The 23,888-nt window shown below is 28.4% G+C and overlaps 2 protein-coding genes across 2 annotated transcripts; one reads left to right on the forward strand and one right to left on the reverse strand.

Moving 5' to 3' along the window:
• Nucleotides 1-328: 328 nt before the first annotated feature.
• Nucleotides 329-17,874, reverse strand: MED27 (mediator complex subunit 27). Its single transcript, XM_043042464.2, has 8 exons — nt 17,501-17,874; nt 15,444-15,588; nt 13,472-13,596; nt 9,015-9,108; nt 4,160-4,267; nt 4,009-4,050; nt 1,764-1,841; nt 329-551 (listed from the first exon to the last, which is right to left on the reverse strand). Exons 1-8 carry the CDS (start codon nt 17,689-17,691, stop codon nt 417-419), a joined length of 918 nt encoding a protein of 305 aa, XP_042898398.1. The 5' UTR covers nt 17,692-17,874; the 3' UTR covers nt 329-416.
• Nucleotides 17,875-17,965: 91 nt separating this feature from the next.
• Nucleotides 17,966-23,741, forward strand: LOC107436357 (uncharacterized). The gene is made up of 2 exons (XM_016048036.5): nt 17,966-18,107; nt 21,610-23,741. The coding sequence occupies exon 2, from the start codon at nt 21,616-21,618 to the stop codon at nt 22,543-22,545; it is 930 nt and encodes a 309-aa protein (XP_015903522.1). The 5' UTR covers nt 17,966-18,107; nt 21,610-21,615; the 3' UTR covers nt 22,546-23,741.
• The last annotated feature ends 147 nt before the right edge of the window (nt 23,742-23,888 follow it).

A 23,888-nucleotide genomic window follows, 5' to 3' on the forward strand; every position in this document is an offset into this window, starting at 1 on the left:
TATTTGAGACTGGTAAACTATAAAGAAACATTTGAAAAGTTCTCTTAAATACTTATTTACGTTTAATTTAATCAAATGTAATTATCTTTGACAATGATCCAAAAAAAAAAGTTGATGGTTGTTGACAAACATCTTATACTTCATAAATTTATATAAATTTTCCATACCAGCAGTTTAGTTTAAATTTATTTGATACTGGTAAACTGTAAAAGAACATTAGAAAAAGTTACATTTTCGTGGAAGATTTTTTTTTTATGGAGATAAGTATTTTCAAGACTAATTCTTACCATTAATTAATATTGTTTCTATGTTAGTAGAGACTAAAACGTTTTTAAGAACACAAATAGAAATATATAATTTATTTGTTTATACCAAAAGAAATAAATACAAAGATATGGAGAGGAAAAAACCTCTTTTCAAGGTTTACAAACATCATGATACACATCAAGGTTTCTAACATCTCGCCAAGTGGGGGGCATATTACTGTGAAGACGATTACCACATTTTCTGCATGGATGAGTAAATAAAGTAGAATAACTTCTAAGCCAAGTCTGAAAGTATTGTTAAAACTTAAATATTGAACTAGATTAAAAAAAATGTGTATTATAAAATAAGGATGTCATTTATTTATCATAAACTGTAACTACTTACTAATTAAACTAAAAAAGTTAACAACTTTCTAAGAAAACCTCTTCTCAAGGTTAACAAACATCTCGCCATATTACAGGGATGAGATTTTTTCGCTTTTTAACTGATTCCCGCTTTTATCTCTCGAATTTCAGCCCCCCCTTTTATATCTCATATTTCAGCCTTTTTTATTTAAATCAAAAACTACAATGCTCTAAAAGTTTGTAATTATTATAAATATTCCTCTTTTTCTGAAAATTCAGTCGTTGATATAAAATAATTATATTTATTTCCGATTTTCAAAGATAAACAGAAAACTCAAACTACGTATCTGCCAACCCTTTCGCATTTTTACTTATTTTAGCTATTTTCTCCGCTATTACGCACAGGAAATAAGATTTTCCGCATTTTTATCCACCCGCCAGATAGGTCGTACTTTCGTAATTCAGACATTTCTGCTTTAACGGCCTTGGGAGACCGCTGGCTGTGGTTCTCCCTTTAAGGTGTGATGTAATAGATTTCTCCTCTATTTGCTCATTCAATTAATCTTGTAAATTTTTATTTATAATGGCTAAACAATACAAGCAAGCCTTTTAGAAATCCCAAGCCCGGAATCTACTTATATCCTGATTCATATTCACGTGATTTTAATATCAAACATCAATTTTCGTATTTATTTACCTGATTTAAAAGGTTCGTGTTGTGATGCTTATTCATGCGATTTAAATATCATACATCACGATTCTTATTTACGAGATTTAGAAGTCTAATATCGTGATTTATATTTACGCTTTTTTAAAATCCTATGTAGTTCGTATTCAGGTGAGTTTAAAATTCAATGTTGTGATTCGTTTATGCGGTTGTAATATTAAACATCGATTTTCGTATGTATATGTGATTTAAAAAATAGACATTGAGATTCGCATTCACGCAATTTAAAAATTAAACTTCGTGATTCGTATTTACGCAATCTAAAAATGAGGCACCCCGCCGGTATGAGGCTACGCTGGCGGTTCCACAATTTAACACGCTGTCCGATTATCCTTCGGACGGCTCGAGTTTCTCTTAATTGGACTTAATCTTAAAATGTTAGTCATTGGAGATATTTAAAACAATTAAATAGGATAGAGACTTACCATATAAGACCTCACTGCAATGTCGGGAACATTTGGAGAATAAAAATGCAGCATAGCTGAATTAGCGTGCTCAGTGACCTAGAAAGAAAAATCATACTTTTGAAATTACTATCAACAAATTTATTATATGTATCAGGTTTTGTCAAATCACATGTACAATTGATTGATAATAAAGTGCAATAAATATTGATAAGCAAATCAATTGTACCTTCGAATTCATATTTATATACCTATTAACAATGAAAAGTTTTATCTTGCATTTATTCTAAACAGAAAATATATTTATAATAATCAATTTAGTGTAAAAAGTTAGCTAGAAAAAGTAGTTTTAATTCATTATAATGGAGGGTAAAAGTACAGAGTTAAAACACTCAAAAAATTTTCTAACCTAATTTCTCATTGGACAAGAACCAGTTTATTTATAAGTTAAAGCTTTTATTGTATTAGGTGTTGACAAACATCCCCAAATACTACAACAGCATGGAAAGATTAACTTTTAGTTTAATAACTAAAAGAAACCCGTTGTGCACTGGTTGTTCCAAAATTGGTAGATGGTTTAAAAAATAAAGAAAAAGAGACATACATGTTCGATTTTCTGCATTCTGTTTAAGAAAACGTTTATAATCACAAAGTTTTAAAAATTTGTTGTATAATTCATCAACAGATGGCGCTATAGACTAAAATAAAATTATATGATGATGATAAATACTAACATTGACTTCACAGATTAAATGTTACCATAGGAAAATTGCTACAAGTAGATCAAATTAAAGAAGAAATACACAATGAGAGTCATATAAATTTAATTTGAAATGGTCAAAAAAGCAAAACAAGTAGGAAAAAAATTATTTTTTGTTTGGTTTTTATTACCTAGTTCAGCAGTTCCCATTTTTTACGGCAATGGAACATTAAATGATTAAACTTCTCTCACCGAAACCCCAAATTTATAAAAAAAAAAAGTAGAGAAGGATAATTGTTAACATATTGAACAATAATATAGTATTTTATTATAAGATTTATTTCATTAATAAGATGAATAAATTTTTTTTCATTGTTTTATCATTAATAATCTTAAATTACATTTTAAGTCATACAGCTAAATTCACAGTCCTAGAGTTTTGTCTAGTCTAGTACTGAATTTGTTTTTGGGTGTAAATACATAAACTGAAAACAAATAAAATGAGTCAAATTACGGTTTTCTTTGAAATGAAAACTAAATAGAACTGCTATAAATGTTGAAAATGGTTATTTAGGAAACACATTTCTTAATTAGCTAACTTAATTTGATTTGAAAAGCCCTGTGGGAAATCGGAACACATTTTTTTTAAATGTATGCATTTTTAAAAATTTATTCTATATATTATTATTAAAAAATTATCTTTCTTTTTTTAAAAAGTGCCATAACTTTTTTATTGGCCTTTCAGTTAGAATAATTTCATGCAGATCATCAAAATATTAAATAAATATTAGTTCATTGATCATATTTAAATATAATTTAAAGTTCCAATATGGTGGCAAGTTAAAAATAAAATCAGACTTAACAAATGAGACGTTGGATTTTTAAATGATATGAAATTTAATAATTTTAGCAGATATTTATTTTTTCAACAGTCCATTTAAAGTAAAAAGTCATTTTAATAGAGGCCAATTAAGTAAGAGGCTGTTCTAATTTATTCTTGAAATATTTCCAACTGTTTCTCCAATGAAAAAGAAAACCTACATTTATTCTTATATATCAGGGTGGGTAGCCAGATTTTTCATCAAATAAAAAGTACTTTATAAGCACTCAAAAAATATTTATAATCATTTTCCAAAAAAAAAAAAAAAAATCATAACTATGATCTGTGCAGTAACAAAAATTATTTTTTTCTATTGTTTAAAGTTCTTAATTTATAAACATAAAATCAATAAAATTCAAAAACATTTTCAGAAACTTTACATAATCATGATAGAATAACTAGTTTCTGATAAACATTGCAGAGAAAATTATAAAGATCATGAATTTTTTTGTAATTTAGAACGACAATCGATACCGCAAAGAAAAATTCTCTTTTTAAAAGATAAAAAATTAAGCACTTTCTACAAACACCAAATAAAAAAAGCACCTTTAAGGGCTTTTAAAAAACGCTGCACACCCTGTAAATGTTAAATATCTCATTTTTTTTTAATTCTGAAAAATAACAAGAAAACTAATACGTATAATACTTATTCAACACATAGTTAGAATAATAAAAATTTTAAATACCTTTTGAAAAACATGGTATCGTGATCCAGACCACATATCAAGCTGAAATGAATCAAATTAAATATATCAAATTTTCCTCTCAGATATTATAATCTATAAAGCTTATAACTTGGATCATAACAAAAACCATCAGAAGAAAAAGAAAAGTTACTTTGTCATTTTCTGTGTAAAAATCTTCATTGAATCCTTTAACTATGATCCAGTCAATGATGAGGCCTCTCAACATTATTAAAGCTTTCAAAGTTCGAGCAACTGTCACCTTGAAAATTAAAAAGCCTAAATAATTAGCAATAAATTTTTTTTTAAAAATCCTTTGATATGTTTTGAAAAAAAAAAAGCATCTTACAGTGAATAAACACAGTTTTAAATATATAGAAATTATAATTTTGTTAAATTAGAACTAAAAAATAATCATAACATTTTATAATCATAACATATATATTTGAAATTGATTTTTTTTTTTTAAAAAAAATCATTGTTTTTCTTAATTTTCAATTTATTTTCAAAAAATAAATTTTAAGGGAGCCCCAGGCCATAGCCTAGTCTGGCGTAATGGGTAATCCGGCATTGAAACAGTAAGCCTATTTTGACTTCAAAAACAAAATTTGAAAACCAAATTAATTTTAGAGAAGTATCTATGTCTCTTTTGATATTTGTGGTAAAGCAACTCAGGAGTGGAGAAAAATGAATGGAAATGAAAATTCTATACATTTTCTAATTTAAATACAGTGAAACCTCCAGGAAAAACCAGCCCTATGTAGCATCTTCTCTATTTGCGATCACTTTTGGGAGGCACAGAATTTTTTCATTGATTTTGTGCAGAAAAAAAAACCTTTAGTAGAGACCATCTAAAGCTCCCACACTGACCGGGACAAACCTCTGCACCAAATGCGGAAAAGGTCAAATAAGGAAACACGAAAAAATATTAAAAACAAAAACAAATAAGTAGATTCAAATGTATTCAAAATATTTGTGAGTGGCTCTTATTTATTTCATGTTGAAGTAAAAGTGTACTAAAGATAATGCTATTTTTAGAGTTGAAAGTTAAATTAGAAAAAAAAAGAAGTTATTTTAGAAAAAAAACTAAGCACCTTAAACAAACCTATTCTCATTATTTAAAGCTAACTAATTTTTATGACATAAAATTAAACAAAAAACATAAATGTTTATTTAAAATAATTCTATCATTCATAATTGGTAAATTTGCTTTAACGCATAATTACATCAATAAAAGTCCATTTTATTATTTTATTTAAATTTTATTTATCTATCCAGCTCTCGTGACGACAACACAAGTGGCCTTTCTGCACCATGAAAATGACACTGAATAAATTTTTAATGGCACTTAAATTATTTGCAAAAATCATGTACCTTTGATACCTTTTTAAAGTCAACGAAGGTAACCCCTTAGTACAACCAACCTCCATTAACGACAATTTTACTGTAAAACAGAGAGTGGTCGCTACCGAGAGGTTTCACTGAATTTTATTTATTTAAATTAAAAAAAATTATTTTCATCGAAAGAATAAAAATTTTGTTTTATTGTAGGTCAAACCGATCATAGTTGGCCACTATGAAATGAATTTATATATGGATTTCTACATATTAAAATGTATATTTATATAAGTAAGTATATGGGATGTAAATGAATTAAGGTAATATAAATTATAGAATTTTTTTTTCTTTATTTTTAGGCTTATACATTATTTGATATTATGTATAAGATCTTTTTAGTTATAATATTTAGTATTTCTATAGGCCATTACATTTTCATAAAGAATATTAATAAATAATGGAATTAACTAATACTGCTTTGTACATTTTGTCTTCAAATTTTGTTTTGTCAGTGTCCCATCAACTAGAGGATTGATTAGCAACATTAATATTTTTTTTTCTTTTTTGCAATTATTACATTCATGAAAGGAAATGATTTATCCAACAAGCAATTAACTTTTGGTTGAGAATCACTCTACAGTGGGGTATGAAATTTCCTCTTATGTATTATTTTCGTATGTATTTTGCCTTTTTTATTACAACAAGTATTCCTGTTTAATATTTAAAGATCTATTCTCCTGTTCCATAACCTTGAAGCATGTCACAGACCAAACTGTTTATTTAACCCAGGTTTTTATTTTGATAAATAATATAACAGGACAAATATAATATAACATGCAATAATATAACACGTAAATAATATAAAAGGTATAAATTTTTAAAACACTCATTTATCTTTAAAAAGATTGATTGGGCAGTTTACTTCAAATAGAACAGTAAAAAGGTTAATAAGAATTTTTTTTTTCTAATAATAATTTAAAGTCATGGGCCGGATTAGTTTGTTGACCAAATTATCTATTTTGAAATAATTAATTACTTTATATCTTTTTAAACCCTCAAAATTTTACGGACGCATTGAGGGGTCGACTTATACACCGGTAATAAAATCTAACATTTGTTGCTCATAAAATATTGGTGCATTATAAACAATGAGATAGATATGAATAATTCTATATCAATTTACAGCTTTCAAAAACTATTTTTAAACTATTATACACAATTAACTATTACAAGCAATTATTTTTGCATTTTCTCTCATCATATTGTTTTTACGTATAAAGGTGTCTTTTTATAAAGCAATACACTAAATGAAGTTTTAAAAAAAATTATTATGAAAAGTTACGATAATTTATACAAAAGTATTTAAAAAATATAACAAAAAAAAACTTTTAAAACATACCATAAAGCTACAAATTAAAAAATGTATGAATATCATGCGCGTTCGATTTAATAAGGTTTACGGTGCGGTCATTCGAATTCCATCTTGCAATGAATTCTACCAAGTCGCACAAAAAATAGTCTTAACCCTAAGTTTACGCTATTTAAAAGATTTTACAATAACATATAAGCACACATAAATCCATATCTACCCCGAGTGACTAGTATAATTTGACACACTACGTTTCTAAGAGGATTGTAGATATTCCCTGTTTTTGCACAAGTTTTTTCTCTTTCCATTAATCATATTTATTTCAAGGTGATTGATTTTAGAAATTTCCATGTTTAGTTTTTTCAGTAGTCAACTTATACACACGACATACTAGAAGTTTGCAATAGCGTAATCAAAAATTGGGGGTCACGTAATACAATAGGTCAATTTATGCATCAAGATATACAGTGTGTTGCATCCAACAACATTTTAGATTAAAAGAAAAATTAAAATTCCTCAAAGATGTTTTCAGACTTGCATTGGCCATGGGGATAAATAGTGTAGCAAACAGATACTATATAAACAAAAAGTTACAAAGTTAAATGGCAATAAAAGTATATTTGATGCAAATACAAAAGTGAGAAGAAAAAAATGAGGAAACACTAGAAACAACCTTAAGATCATCGAACTCACATTTATGTGATGAAGGCGAATTCTCTGAAGGGAAGTGATTTCAAAAACAATAATAATAAAATATTATTCATAAAAAAAAGTTTTATGGCGTTAAAGTGTGTAAGTTAGTGTGTGCAACTTTTTTTATGCAAATGATGAAAACTCATAAAAATTTCAGATATTAGTCGAGCAAATAACTTAAAGCTAAAACTTCTAATTAAACAGTAAAAGGTGGACTCAGACATGGAAACACAAGGTTGCGTACTAGTAGGAAGGACAAAATTGTACAGCATCTCATATCGATGTTTTTTAACCGTTTGAGACCCAAGAAGTGTGATAGCGCTGTTGGGATTTCATGTTGAGAAGAAATTGAAGTCGCGAGCTCAGATTTACTGAACTAAATATGTCACACAGTACCTTTTAATGTAAATAGTACATTTTGCAATAGGTCGAATAATACCATAATAATGCAATAATACATAACAAAATAAATATTTACATTTCATTGCTATCACTATCATTATCCTCTGAAGAACTCAAAATGCATTGTTTTTTTGTGCTTTACAGAAACAATGTAGTCGTCAATAATATGATCACGTGGATTTGTGATTATGCTTATAGATTTTCCTTTTTGATTCATTCTACCTTTTGGGGGATACACCAAGTTTAATAAAGTTAAACAGTAAATCTAGAATAACTTTTTATTTACTTTTTGCGTTGCTTTGTCTAATCATTTTGAAACACACAATTATTAATGATGAGAAACACTTACGCAAGAATACGTCCGATTGCTTTGCAAACTGCAATAAATGTGACGGAGCGATGAGAAAAAGACATGTTACCTAACAAATATAAGAAGCGTTATTGCTCCGATTGGGATTCATCGATGTAAAGTAAACGGAATGCTATCATGCAACTGGGCATTTCTCGACATAAAATAAAACAAGTGCCATTGGGCTGTTTGGAATTCTTCGACAGTGCTTTTTAAATACCCCTTGGGACTCAAACGGTCAAATACCGACAAAAACTAAAACTAACTTGGATATATCTCGATAACTTAGCTGAGCTCCAAGAAACAAATAAAGGCTTACGAATTTTAGAAAAAAAGAACTAATTCAGTAAAGATGAACTGCACTTGAGCCACTTTAGTGTCACACCTTTTTGGGTGCCTGCAAAGTTCAGAATGTTACAGAGCTGTTGATTAGGGTCATCACACTTTAATTCTCTGGAAAACTAAGATGACTCCTAAGTTCAAAATCTCCAACTTAATAGACGAAACAGAGAGTATTAATTTTAATTGTTTGAATTTTTTAAAATTATAAAAGAAAAAATATTTATATAAACACTTATTTTTAAAAATAACAAAATTTTTTTAATTCGTGTACCTGCTACTTAATAGAGATAACTACACAATAAAAAAATGTATTCAACAAAGCAATATTCAAAAGATATATAAACAGTTTTGCAATAGTAAATAAATCTCATAGAATAAAATAAAATATAGAATAAAAGCATCATAGAATAAATATCATAGAATAAAAGCAAATAAAGCTGATAGATTAAAACAAATGATACAAGTTAAGCAAATAAATCTATTATAAGTTAAAACAAAATTATGTAATTTAAATACCAAAATAATAGTAGATGATCCATAAGGTTTCAGTACTTGTAACTGCATATCTGGAAACATGCGTGTTAATTGAGTAGTTGTTAAGTCAACAGTTCTAGAAAAATAAATAAATATGACATATCAATATTTTTAACATAAAAATTAGCAAGTGAAATTTATATTGACACAAAAATTATCTAAATGAGCTATTCTGATAGATTATTTGTGACAGTTTGGGATCCATCCTTAATGATGATCTGAAGATAATATTGATGCATAAACGCACTATATTACAACAATTTATATCGAAGAGCAGATTGCACTATTATTCCCTCAGTCTCCCCAACATGTTTCCTAACCGATTAACCATGCATGGACATATTCAGCTCTGATACTGCCTGGAACATTACATTATTGGGTTTAAAAAAAAGTAATTTTAGTTTTTCAATGTATATATATATTTTTTTAATATAAAAAATGAACTCTAACCAACAGTTAAACAAACTTCAAGACAAACTTTACAATTATAAATACCCACAAGACTTAACCAATGCATAATAAATTTTAACCCACTGGCGGTTTAGCGAAAGAGCAAAATTGGGATAATGTTTCTCCCCTATACACTATTTCTCTATCGAAGTACAAGAAAAAACTGGTTTTGCTATGCGGAGAAGACCGCAAGTTAAAATACGACTTTTTAATGCAGAACCGTCAGTGGGCTAAATGAATGTGTCAAGAGAAGAATAGATGCACCAATGCAACCTCACCTGCACAATATAAGCCTGTTGTGAGGGAAAAAAAAGAAGTTACATCTTAAAATACACCTATTACACCCATATCAAGGAGGAATACCGCTCACAGTGAATAGAATGTGTTAAGAATAACTTTTATTTTTCACCCATGAATGGCAAAAGGGCCGAACAGTTCTAAAATACTTTTTTTTCAGAAGTGTTGTTGTTGTTGTTAATTTACATCGCATTAGAGCTGCACATTGGGCTATTGGCGACGATCTGGGAAACATCCCGGAGGATGATCCGAAGACATGCCCTCACAATTTTGATCCTCTGCGGAGGGGATGGCACCCCCGCTTCGGTAGCTCGACGACCTGCGCGCGAAGTCTAGCACTTTACGGTAGCACAGTTTAACGAGGACCAATACCGCACACCCTCGGTCCCTACGCAGACTGATCCAAGTGGTCACCCACCCGCACACTGACCGTAGTCAGTGATGCTTGACTTCGGTGATCTGCTGGGAACCGTGTCTTAACGATCAGTCCACTGCGGGACTTTTTTTTTTTTTTTTTTCAGAAGTGACATTGGGATTTGAACATTTGCTGGCTCACCCTCTCTGGTGTGATAGCGTGAATCTCTCTCTCTTCTTTTTAGGATAGAATGGGGGAAGCAGTCATTTGTGCTAAGATGTAGAATGTTCTTGATTTTCAATGTAATTTAATCGAAAATGTATGAATTCGTCAACGAATTTAAATTTATGCATAATATTGTGCTTCAGTTACTTAATGCTGTAGAGCAGGGGTGTCAAACTCGCGGCCCAGTCAATATATCCAAAGCAAAGTAAAAATAAAATAGAAATGTAAATTAGAAAGGAAACTAGCATATAAAATTATAATATACTTTATTTCTAAACTATACGGATCATTTTAAATTGTACACACGAAAATGTAAAATTCTAATTGGCTTGCGGCATATGCTATTCCAGGGATACTGCATCTTATCAAAAATACGCAGAAAAAATTTCAAATCTTAGAACAGAATTTGAAACAAGGTTTAAAGATTTTAATTCCTTAGAAGACAAATTTTGTTTGTTTTCTTTGATTTTCTCAATAAATATAGATTCAGTACCCAGTAATATGCAAATGGAAGTGATTGAGATTCAGTGCGACTCAAATTTGAAGACAAAATTCATTGAAGTGGGTGCCCCTGAATTTTACAAATATTTACCGGCAAGGTTTGAAAATACTCGAAAATTCGCATATGAAATTATTTCCATGTTTGGAAGTACTTATCAGGGCGAGCAATTTTTTTTTCTGTTATGAATGAAAATAAATCTCCTGTCCGAAACCATATTAATAGCTCTCTTTGGGTCAATTTTGAAAGTAGTCTCGGCCAATAAAATTTCTCCCGAAATAGGAAAGATAGTAGCAGAGAAGAGATGTCAAACAATTTTACTTTATATATGCTTAATACAATGTACTATTCAAAATAAAAATATTTGTTTCTGTAAACACTGATTTTTTTTAAAACTTTTTTTTTTGAGCCCCACTTAAAGTTAAGCATTGTTTATTTGGCCCAAGTTTGCTTTTGAGTTTGACACCCCTTCTGTAGAGCATCAATTAGCAGAATGTTCTTGATTTCCAATCTAATTTAATGGAAAATGTATGAATTCGTCAACGAATTTAAATTTATGCATAATATTATGTTTCAGTAACTTAATGCTGTAGAGCATCAATTTGTGCTTCAAAAAAGATCACCCCATGTGCTATATTTGGACTGATTAATCTAGAGTTTTAATAAACTGGAATGCAAGTAATTTAATATTTTGTCTCATTATTTCAATGCTTCTTTTGTTAGACCTTATTTTACTTCTTAAAATCAATCTTTTACCTTAGAGAATCGTGAAATTTAACTACCACTATGCTTTCCTTGTGTGATTCAATTCTAGCACATGTTTTAGTCATGCGGTGAATTATTTTATTTTCCTCTACTCTTTAGCATGCATCATATTTTCATGTTGAAAATATAATTTTGATTACTTATTGAGAAGTTCATTTTTTAAAAATTTGGTACCATGCATACTTTGATCCAAAAAAAAAAACTAATGATTTGAACAAATTGATTAAACTGATATTCATAATTAATATTTATCATAAATATAAGCTAATATTATTTAACACTCGAATATCAAAATTAGTGAATGTATGACTTCGCAAAGGATAAAATATTTAACGTTAACTAGCAGTAAGTATTATTTAGTAATATCTAGTAAGGCCAGGCCACTGTTATGACCAAACTAGTATACCACATTTAGTACCAATCAAATATTTTCTAATTTATTTGATGACATTTTGCCATCTTTCTCGTAACTTCATGATTCCATACTCTTAGAACTTCTGATCCTTATCAGCAAAAAACTCAACTTAAGGCCTTGATTTAAGGTCATTGCTTTTACTGAAATTTTTACCATTTAAAAAGTTTTGAAAATTTCAAAGTAAATACTCCAATTGAATTACAAAGAAATCATGTTTCACCACGAGAATGGGAGGCCTCATAGATTTTAAGCAACACTTAGAGCATTCAGGGCCGGATTAAGCGTACGCGGGCCCTAGGCCATTCAAATTTTTGGGGCCCTTAGATTAAATTTTTTTCTTGTATATTTTTTATTTATTCAAATATAAAAATATTTATATATCTTTTCATTTAGGAAAGCACATTTAAAATAATAATAAATTAAATTTTACTTTATTTTATTAAATTAGAACTAAAAAATAATCATAACATTTTGAAAAAATTTGAAAAATCATTGTTTTACTTAATTTTTTTGAAATTTTTTTCAAAAAATTCATTTTAAGAGGGCCCCACTTGTCTGTCCTAATGGGAAATCCAGCCCTGACAGCATTATTAAAACTTATTTGGGAAGTGATGTCCCCCAAATAGTCTTGACCTTGCCCCACTGGATTATTATTTATTCCAAAATTTGCAAAATTTAAAACAGTAAAAACTATGACCATTGCCCTTGGTTGAGTTTTTTGCTGATAAGGATCAGAAGTTCTAAGAGTCCAAGATCATGAAGTTACCAAAACGGATGGCAAAAGGTCAACAACAAAAAATATTTGGTTGATTCAAATTCATTTTTTAAATTTATTAAATTTTGTATTAAAAAAATAAAGTTTTATTTCCCATTGGAAAACCAAAATTACTCTCTTGCTAGCCCATTAAAATGGATTCCGAAAACTAAGACACAGTTGGAGGAAGTGCAATCTGATCAGATACCTAACTTTTGACACCAGTCAAAAAAATATAACACGTACAGTTAAATAAATGATAATTCTAAATTTCCTTGAGATTTCTCATATAATACAAATTACATTTTCTTAATTTGTAGTTTTCTGCTTCTATATCGAGAGTGTTAATGTTTATTTATTTTCTACTATCATGATCATGTCAGTTTTTTTAAAAGCTATGTGCATTAAATATCAAAGCAGTTTATTCAAAATAGAAGTAGATAGAAAGTGTTTTAAAATTTTCCAAAATAACTTGTTCAAGTAGACAAAAATATGTAAATAACACATAGCATGAAAACTCAATGATTAAAAAAGAAAATGTTAGGCCAAACATCTCAGGAATTTAAAAACTGTTTTTTTTATTTTATTTTTAAATATAAAATTGGTATGTAAGGAAATTATTTACTAATTCTTACTAAAATTTTAAAAGAATAAATATTTAAAAAGAATTATAACTTACTGAGGTGGAAGGTTATGACCTGTGGGCTTCGGCCGAAACCGCTTTGGTTGAAGAGGAGTGAAATAACTTCGCTTGAGAGAATTTTGAGTGAAAATTGTATTGGCATGCATACTAAGTTCTATTGTCTACAGAAAAATAAAGTAAATAAATATTTCACATAGTCAAGAATACATTTAAAATTTTAGATATTTTTAAAAAAGTATAAATAGATATAACAGGGTTTCCACTGAAATCTGGAAAAAAAAAATTCCCTGTGTTTTCCCTGTACATATTATACACAATATATTAAGAGAAAACAACAATTACTGTGCTCTTGTGTGAGCTATATCGGGCTAACTCTATTTATTAATTTTCATTGCTGGAAAAGCAGCTGAACAAACTTAAATAATGCTATAGTAAATGAAATAGTTTAGTATAGCTAAAATATCATAGTTAAATATCCCATAGATTACGCTTTGAGTGGTCACCATTTTTTAAATTAAGACAAAAATAAGAAACAAAATTCCCTGTATTTTTCCAGTTTGTAAAGAAAAAATCAAAATTCCCTGCATTTTCCCTGTTATTTTAGGTGATTTTTAAATTCCCTGTATTTTCCAGGTTTTCTGTATTCTCCCTGTGGAGTGGCTACCCTGTATAATAGTAAGAGCATAAAGACAATTATTTAGTAATCTTGGCTGAATGGCAAATTTATTACATACACTATTAAATAGTTCATTTTTGTGAACAAGGAGAAAATATATAAAAAGAAATTTTGTAGACAACTTTTAAAGTTAATGAGCCTAATAAATTTAAGGGAAATGCTTTATTAATTATCTGCAAAACTATAAGAAAAATAATATGTTAAAATGTTGTATGAGTAAATACTGAGGGTCTTGGGTTGTTTTTCTAAGGCTTTAAAATATTTGACAATAGAAATGCTACGTTCTCAGATAAAAAAAAATAAAAAAACAGCAATTAAGCATGTAAATCCTGAATGTTCACAATTTTCGTCAAAAATTCTTTTGAAAGTTGTAAACTAGTCCAAATACCTCCCCCCTCCAAAAAAAAGAATAATAAATAATAGAGTAAAATTTCAATAATTCAAAAAACTTAAAAATTGCTTTGTCTGTTAACTTTAACTTTTATTATTTTATTTCTAAAAATGAGATTACAATTAGAAAAAAATCAGTGATTTTTTTAAAGAAAGTAGAAAAAAAATAATGAAATTCTCAACAAAAAAAAAAAGAATTATTTGATACAATTATATTCGACTTTATAATAAGCATTACTCCATGTTTAAATTGTGTTTTACAATTTTCCTCTATATTGTAACAAGTTTTGTACTTTTCATTTTATTTTTGCATCAAATAATATAAGGGCGTGCCTAGCCTTTTAGCAGTATATTAAAAAAAATGTATATAAGCTGTTTTTTTTATTTTTTTAACCAAAATACATTATCTGTATTTCCAATCAAAATATATTAGCTGCATTTCTAAATTTATTGTTGGGAACACTCTTGAAAGCAATACAATAAGAAATGTTAAGTATTACAAATGAAACAATAAAATACATCTTGCAACTATAAAATAAAGGATATTATAATAACATAATTTAAAATACATAAACTTTACAAGTTGTTCCGATTTTGAAATTTTATCAGCTTCAATATATTTTACGAACATAATAATAATGACATAAAGGCACATGACTACAACAATGTCAGTGGCATTACAGGCAGGCTAAAATTCTGCACTGAATTAAGTTAACTATCGTGAAAATGTGAAGTCAAAAGTTCCATGAGAAAAGAAACGAAAAACATTTCACTTTACAAACCCCTATTGAAGATCCCTAACAGTGAGGGTAAAACAAAGAAAGAAATACTTCAGTAACAAAGTATAAAAGACAAAATTTCTGAATCAATATAGAGAGAACACTTAAGATAAAAATTAAATTGCATCACGTAAAAATGATTCATTAGTTTAAAATTACTTACTTTGTCAAACCACCGGTGAGATCTAATTAGTTCTGAATATAAAGAAGTTTTTTCATAAGCTGGATCTTGACTTAGTAATCCAGAGTTCCCTAAGTTCATTGGTGGATTAGGTGATCCCAAAAGAGTACAAGCAGTTTCCAATTCTCTGAAAAATGTAAATTAGAAAGGAATAATTTATGTTGATTTATTAACAGAAAATATTAGCTATATTTTATTGAGAAAAAAAAAAACATAAAAATTCCAAATGAAATTTTAATCCATAAAACAAATTGGAAAACAATATTAATTGGAGGACAAAATTCAGGCCACTAATCTATCCTCATGGCTGATTTCAGTCCACAGGATTTAAAAGTGGAACCCAGGTGTGTAGTCAGGACACTCAGGAATACGTAGTCACAATTGTTGTCATCTTTGGTGGAGACAAGTATTTATTTATTATTATTTTTGCTAAACCGATGAACACGAGAACAACAACTTTAAGTGAGAGAAAGGATTCAAAGCTTAATGTAAACATATAATAGGAAGTTAACCTTATACTCATCTCAGATTTTGCTTTGACAGTTTTTAGATAAAATACCCAAGATTATACAGAAAAAGAAGCTTTTTCTTCCATTAGAATGCAAACAAAAACACAGTTGAAGAATACTAAACCTCAAAATAAAAAAAATGAATCGCTTCAACTGCGAAAAAGAAGTCATTAACATTTGTTAGAAAAAAATTAAGAATAATTTATTTTATCAAAGAATAATTTCTACTTGTATTTATGGTTAAGGTGTAGAATCAGAGGCCTCTTGATTTAACGATAGTTATTCTGAAACCCTGTTTTTGGTTACCATATTTATTGCTGTCTTTGCTTTCATTGATGTCACCTTCTGGTTTCGCAACTCTTGTTTACCAGAATTTGATTTATTTTTAGTTTATTAATATATATATATATATATATATATTCGTTTGTTTTTCAAATCAAATATAAGAGAGTCCCTTGATTGTAAACTATCATAAAAATCTATTTAAAATATAAATTTTGAGAAGATTTCTGTAATGTGACCTATGCCAAAATAATCATTAAGTCTTAGTCACTTCTGAGCACTGCCCCGTAAGAAACTAGAAAAAACAACACAGAAGAAGACCAACTCTAAGGGTATAACTCACCTTACACCGATACACAATAGTCACCCTACTCCGATTTAAGCTTTATTTACCTGAGTTCCTAGCCCGAAGGGCTATCTACTCATTCATCGAACTTAGAAATTACATGAGGGAAGAAAGGGGCTAATGATAATATACGCAAGCGTAGCTGAGATAAAAACAATTTATGAATAAAACATTGGATATAATGAGAGTAGCCACCCCACAGGTAAAATCTCCTACAGCAGTGTTCCCCAACCTTTTTATCACCGCGGACCTGTAAATATTTGATAATTTTAACTCGCCCCACTGAGGGGGGGGGGAGGTTGATTGCATATATTTTAGATTATTTTGATTTATTAATTTTAATTTAATTGCATTTAAACATACCTTCAAAAAAAATACAGTTATTTAACATTTTAAGTCACTAGAATGTTAAATCAAAGAGAACCCCTAGCTTGCTTCTCTGCAATGAGACGGTTCCATCTGGGAGTAATCGAAGACACTGATTCAATACAAACATTAAAAAATTTATGTCACTACCTTCGGGGGCCCCTTTTTTTTAAATAAATAAAATTTTAATGGAACACAGATATTTTTAATTTGGGGTATAAACCTAGGAATTTAAATTCAGTTTCATCCACGGACCGGTACCAGTCAGCGGACCGGGGGTTGGGGAATACTGTCCTACAGAGCGGCACACTTCTCTTTTTACGGATATCTAATCGAGGAGAATCATCACCAAATCTAATCGTTTACCCCATACATCTGCACACCTCTAACATGCGCCAATAAAGTCACTTTATTAATTCGCTTGATGCGAGTTAATAAAGACAACAGTAAATATGTCATAATTGTCATTTGTTTACCAATCTTGCTCATTTGAGTATTATTCAATGATTTTTAATTTTAACATTATGCAAGTATACCTCATTCGTACTCTGACGTTTGTTAATATGCTTTGAGATTCATTGATGAATTTTTCTCTTTCTTCATCGCCAAATGCAACTGTGGCTCCGTCACCTAAATATTTGAACACTTCCAGTACAGTACTTCTAAGAGATTTAACTGCCTTTAATCCAGAGTTCAATGCATCTAAATTAATACCTAACTCAACCATGATAATTTACAGAAATTCTTCTAAATAAATATATATTGTAGCTCATGTATGTTCAATATGAAATAATATCGTAATAAAAAACAACGAAAAACTAAATTAGCTTCAAATTTCAAGTTCTGCTTTCTTTCCTTTTCTTATTTGTTTACTTTTTAACCAAACAATTAAATGATACGGTTGCAGTTCAAAATCGTTTGCTTAAATGGCTTTTAAGAAAGCATCGATTGTACAATAATCGTTATCATATTGGAATCCAACTCATTTGTTTACAGTTTGGTTTCGAATTTTACCTGGTTTTTACTTTTTGTTTCGTTTTATTAATCCTTAGTATATTGTTTCTTTTTTCTCCCCATTGAAGATGCGAGTATCGAATTAAAACAATTTTTGGTGTATAACATATCTGTTTATCTAGATATTTGGTATGGGTTATATTTTCTGTGAAATAAAAACATGCATAAAAAAAGTTGTTTAATGTCAAAATATGATTTTGAATGTTCTTATCCTCAAAGTAAACATTGTATTAAATGGTTAAACCTAACTATAAATCGTAGATATAGAGAAGTAATGTTATCAATCAACTGCAATACATTTAAGAATTCTTTACGCTTTTTTTTATATTTTAACAGAATATTACTTTTAAGATTCATATAATATTCGCATTTTAATCACGTTTAAACAATAAACTAAATTAAAGACTTAAAACTGCTTGACAATAAGCAATTAAAAAGCCTAAAAGTTTATTTTCTTATTTTATGATTCATCAAAGAAATATTCTATTACATTTGTATCTTATTGATTTGAGAATTTTTCGTTTCATCATTGCTTTACAAGAATAGAAATAAGAAAAGAAAAAAATTGCCCATGATAAATCTGTTTTTTAAGCTATAATTTATTTTTAATTTTCATTAAATGCTTTTGCTAGATTGTAGAGTTCTGAAAACTATGACTACTTGGTTGACTAAAGTACCATTCATTGTAGAATGTTATCATGATTAAATAATCCTGTGTGCTTAAGTTTTCAAAACCTTACTTTATGGAAATAAAGCATAACAAATATACATTTAAGGATGTTCATAGTATATATTTAATTTGATATGCTTATCATTATTTTAAGCATTTAACTGAAAGCATTAATCAATGTACTCTAAGAAATTTTAATAAATGTTGCAATAATTTGATTATATAAGAGGAAAAATTTCTGCATTGGTACTTGCGCCAAAACAATCACCACGCTTTGGCTACTCCCACATAGTGGCTCCAGAGAATCTTAAAAGAAGACTAACTTGTAGCCAGTAGAATATATATTAAAGAAAAGTTTACAATCTCTTTGGAGTCTTTACAATTGTAGCTGGAACAAACAGATATTGTTACAAAAATATCTCCTAGATAAATTTATTGATATAAATAGTTTGAAAGATATTTTACCTTTCAAAATATTGATGTATAAAATTTAATTTATAAAATAAAATATTCAATGGTATAATAAATTTGAATATTTTTCTTGTGGGAACTTATTTGCATAAATAAATTGGTCCACATTGTTCTTATATGTGTTTTTATTTTAAGATACAAATGAATTGTTTTAGATAGTTTCATTCCTGTTTCTAATTTATTAAACAAATTATTTGTTGTTTCACTACTTTCATGAACTGCTTGCTAACTAAAGCAGAAAAATGAGACTGTTTTTATAGCAATATATATAGTTCTGTAGTATGCTTAATAGTTATCTTTATCTTATACTGCCGACAAAGTACCAAGGAATCAAACAGAATAATTCCATAAAGGCTTTAAACGTGTATTTCTGAGTGATGTTTATTTAATGATTGAAGTTGATTTATTTAAATAATTTTTTTTTGAAAATAACTTTTATTGTTATTTACATTTATGCACTGTAATTTTTAAAAATTTAAAAACCGGTTGTTATGTTAGAGACATAACGCATAGCATTACATTTGTACCAACCTGTAACAATACATTTTTAAATGTATGAAAGTTAATAAAAAATGAATTGTAAGTAAATGACGCCGAGAATTATTTTCACAAAAATTATTAAATCTGTTTGACTTTTTTTTAAATTTTACATTATACACATTTAAAGTGAGCAAAAGTAAGGTCTCTAATGGCAAAATTTTTTTGGAAATAAAGAATGCTTAAAAAAATAAACTTTAAATATTAGCTGTGTATTAGCCTAACTGAGTGCAATAGATTGCTAAATTCTTGCAACCTCTATTTTTATATATTTTTTTTCAAAAATATTATTGGTATATACATATATAATCCGAATTGATTATTATATATATATATATTGCTGCTGCATAAAATATGGAAGTAAAACAAATATTTTTTTAATAATATTTGAGCTATTGGTCTAAAAGAGATTGTGGAAAAAAATAATTTTTCATATTTTGTATATATTAACTGTAAGCTAAAATAAAATTGTTATTAATTGGTCTGGTCTTATTGCATTTAGATTTAAATCATAAGTTTTAAAATTATATTAATATGTGCAACGTTAATTGCATATGATCGGGAATTAATTATAAAAATCGTTTTAAAATATATTATAGTTAATTATAAATCTGTTTTTATACATCTTAAGAAGAGTGTTAGACCTACTTTGGTCCAATTATCAATGATACTAACAATATTTCTGAAGAAGCTAACTCCAGGATACAAAAAAGAAATAAATACTTTTACTTAGATCAATTCTTGTTCTAGAGCAAATGTCTTACTAAGGAAATCAAGTTGAAGATTTATAATACAGTTATTACACATATAACTACATTTGGCAGTAAAATTTGTGCTCTGACAAATGAAGACGAATTTAACCTACTAATCTTTGAAAGGAAAATTAGATTTTTCAAATCAATTAAAGAAAAATAATACACAGGAAAAAATAAGATACAGTAATGAACTCAACCATTTAATCAGACGAAAAATCGTAATTCAATATTTTAAATCCAGATATTTGGCACAGCGGGAGTACATTGAAAGATTAAATGATAATAGAAATCTGAGAAAACTTTTAAATTAGAAACCTTTAAACTAGAGACCAAAAAAGAGATGGTTAGACAAAACCATCTAGAACAGTGTTTCTTAATCTTTTTGATATTATGGACCCCTTTTAAAAATTTTTAAGAAGTCACGGACCACCCCCCTGTGAAAAAAATAATTGTAAAAAACATAAATTATTAGAAAACATTTAATTTTATTATTTTAATTGTATACAAAATTTTTAAAATTAAAATTTTTAATGTGAAGGTTGCTGCTGCTTTTCCTTAATTAATAAATTGAATTGGGGGATGGTTTTCGACAAAGCAACGTGCATATCATGCTCAACATTCAATCGATTTGGATGTTATGTTTTTATTGTCACAAGTGTGGAAAATCTCTCTTTGAAAAGATACACTGTAGCGAACGGAATTATAGCTGCCATAGCTCGCTTTACAAGCAATGGGTAGACTTCCAAACGTTTTAAAAATTAGGAGTACTCATGGACCCCTTAGAGGTTCATAAACCACAGGTTAAGAAACCCTGATCTAGAATCTAACCACCTTTAAAGGTGAAAGACAAAAATATGAAAGTCTAGAAGGATATTGTTTGTCAAACCAAGACTCACAGTGGGCTGTAGTGCTGTATAAGTAATCGTAATAAAAATATCAAAATAACTGACAATTTCAACTTGAGTCCAATATTTTTTTTTACCAGTCCAGTACCTTAATGGCAATTCAATAAATCTGTTTTCAACATTTAATAAATTGCCACTTATGACTTAAGGTTTCGAATGAAATTTTATTACTTTTTGAAGTTTCAATAAACGTGAAAACCAATGTATATAACCATAAAATTATATGCTATTTTCAATAAAAATCGTGTACTTACTTCCCTATGTAATAAATTTTTTTTCCTTCTTTATTTTAGACTTGGATGGATAACCAAAACTCCTGCTTCAGGATGGCAAATCAGTTTTTAAAGTCTTTATGGGATATTTTATTTATAAATATTTCATACATGTTTAGACATGCAGAAGAGTCCTATCGTAAAAATTCAACAATGGCAAGTCTCATCAACCAAGTTCTATTCTTTATGCTGTGTGATTGCTGGTTTTGCCCTGAAGACCGCCTGACAAGTTTATATAGCCTTTTATTTTATAACGTCTTGGGCTACCTCTTTGCTTACGCAGACCAACTTTTAAGTTTACAGGATTATTCACCCGTCATCCGTGTCTCGGAACACTCAAATATTAGACATTTAGCTATGACAGCCACCAAAGTTGTGCTTGACCTTGCAAAAGTAGTAACATTTATCATTACAGGGGTCTTTGTTTTACTTGTATTTGGTCTCGAGCAAGGATTGGAACATTTCAACCCTACGTGGACTTATGTTGTTATAACACTATTTTATTATGTAATTACAGAACCCACTTGTCAAAAAAAGGGGACATCTTTGCTAACTATGTTGCAAATAATCTACTTAGAAAACCTTGAGCAATTATGGTATCCTGTACTAATAAGAGTATTTTCATCATTTACATCTCTTTTGATGATCATAATAGCTTGGTTCTGTACAGGGGGTGGGTGGGTTCTTATGTTCTCTTCCGGGTATATTAATGTGTATTTATGCCTCAAGGATATGGGTGACCATTGGAATAAATTACTGATTGAAAAATCTGTTTTAGATAAATACCGTTATGCCACTAAAGATGAGCTGAATGAGAAAGATGATGTTTGTGCAGTATGTTTACTATCCATGAAAAGAGCTAGAGTTACCCCCTGCCAACATATGTTTCATGGGGAATGCTTAAGAATATGTTTAAAAACTCAAACGGTTTGTCCAATGTGCAAACAAAATTTATAATTAATAGAAAATTTACATTATTTTCTTATTAGTTTGTTTACACAGCAAAACTTTTGTTGGTACTACTATAAATAAAAAATTGAGTGAAATTATGAATTTTCTAGATTAGCATTATTCTTAGAAAAGTGCCATATTTTTTAATTCTAATCAGTGCATCAAGACATAAATCAGTATTACCGGTGGCGTAATTTTAATGCATGTTTGAAGGGGTTATCGATTATCTCCTTTTAGTATATATATAGTCTAAATGTTTGAATTACAAAAAGTGAATAATGAAAACTTTTTTATATCTACATCCTACTTAAAATACAATAGTTCATTAATTAAATAATGTTTAATATCGGAGGAGGATTTGACCACCGAACTCTCCCTGAAATTACGCCACCGAGTATTACTCTGCTTTGTATGTTAAGAGCCATGTAATCAAATTTATAATAAAGGATTAATTGGAACCCAATCTAAATCTCATCCTAATTTCAGTGGCAATTTATTTCGAGAGTAATTCAGAGTGGAAATTTTTAACACTTTTGAAATAATGGTAATTTGTAACAAAAATAAATATTTTTAAAGTAATTTACAAACCTGCCTAAAATTATCAATTTTTCTCATGTAAAATATATATATATATATATATATATATATTGCGCGTTTAACACTCTTTTGATGAAAAATGCCTTATTTAAAACAGATTTTATGAAACATAACTAAAATGAATAAGTGCAGATAGGAATGGATTACTTTGAAATATAACTAAAATGAATTAGTGCAGATAGGAATGGATTCTTTACAAAAATGCTTGTTTCAGAGTGAATTTAGCAATAATCACTTCACTACAATTTAAATATTTATTTTTTCTGCAAAACATGTATTGGAATGTTTTTTAAATGTGGTGCTTGTAAATAAACTGTTATAAAGAAAAATATATTTGTTGATAAATTGTAAATATTCATCTTGAAATGAGCTTTTTAGCCTGCTAAAAATTTTAATTATTATTATGATAATAGTTGTCAAAAGAAGAAAAAACATTTAAAATAAAATGTGTGTATCATATTGTTGCATTTATCATAATTTGTTTTTGCTTTTAGTTTGAATTTCATTATGCTTTCTAGTCAGTTATGTTTGAAGATTGATAATGTATTTTTCATTGTATTTTAGCAAAGGAATTTGTTTATTAATAAATTATTTTAAAAAAATAATTTTTGTTTCTTACTTGAGAATTCTAGAATACTCTCTACTGCCATTTCCTAAAATGTTCTAACAATATCAACTCCTGACCGACAGAATTAGCTTAATAAAAGCAGCTGGAGTGCTTCTGAGACTATAATTCATGTAAATGTTAAGGA

This window comes from Parasteatoda tepidariorum, chromosome 8 (genome assembly GCF_982258835.1).
Source record: "Parasteatoda tepidariorum strain Cologne lab strain chromosome 8, Ptep-v5.0, whole genome shotgun sequence".
In the NCBI taxonomy this organism is placed as follows: Eukaryota; Metazoa; Arthropoda; class Arachnida; order Araneae; family Theridiidae; genus Parasteatoda; species Parasteatoda tepidariorum.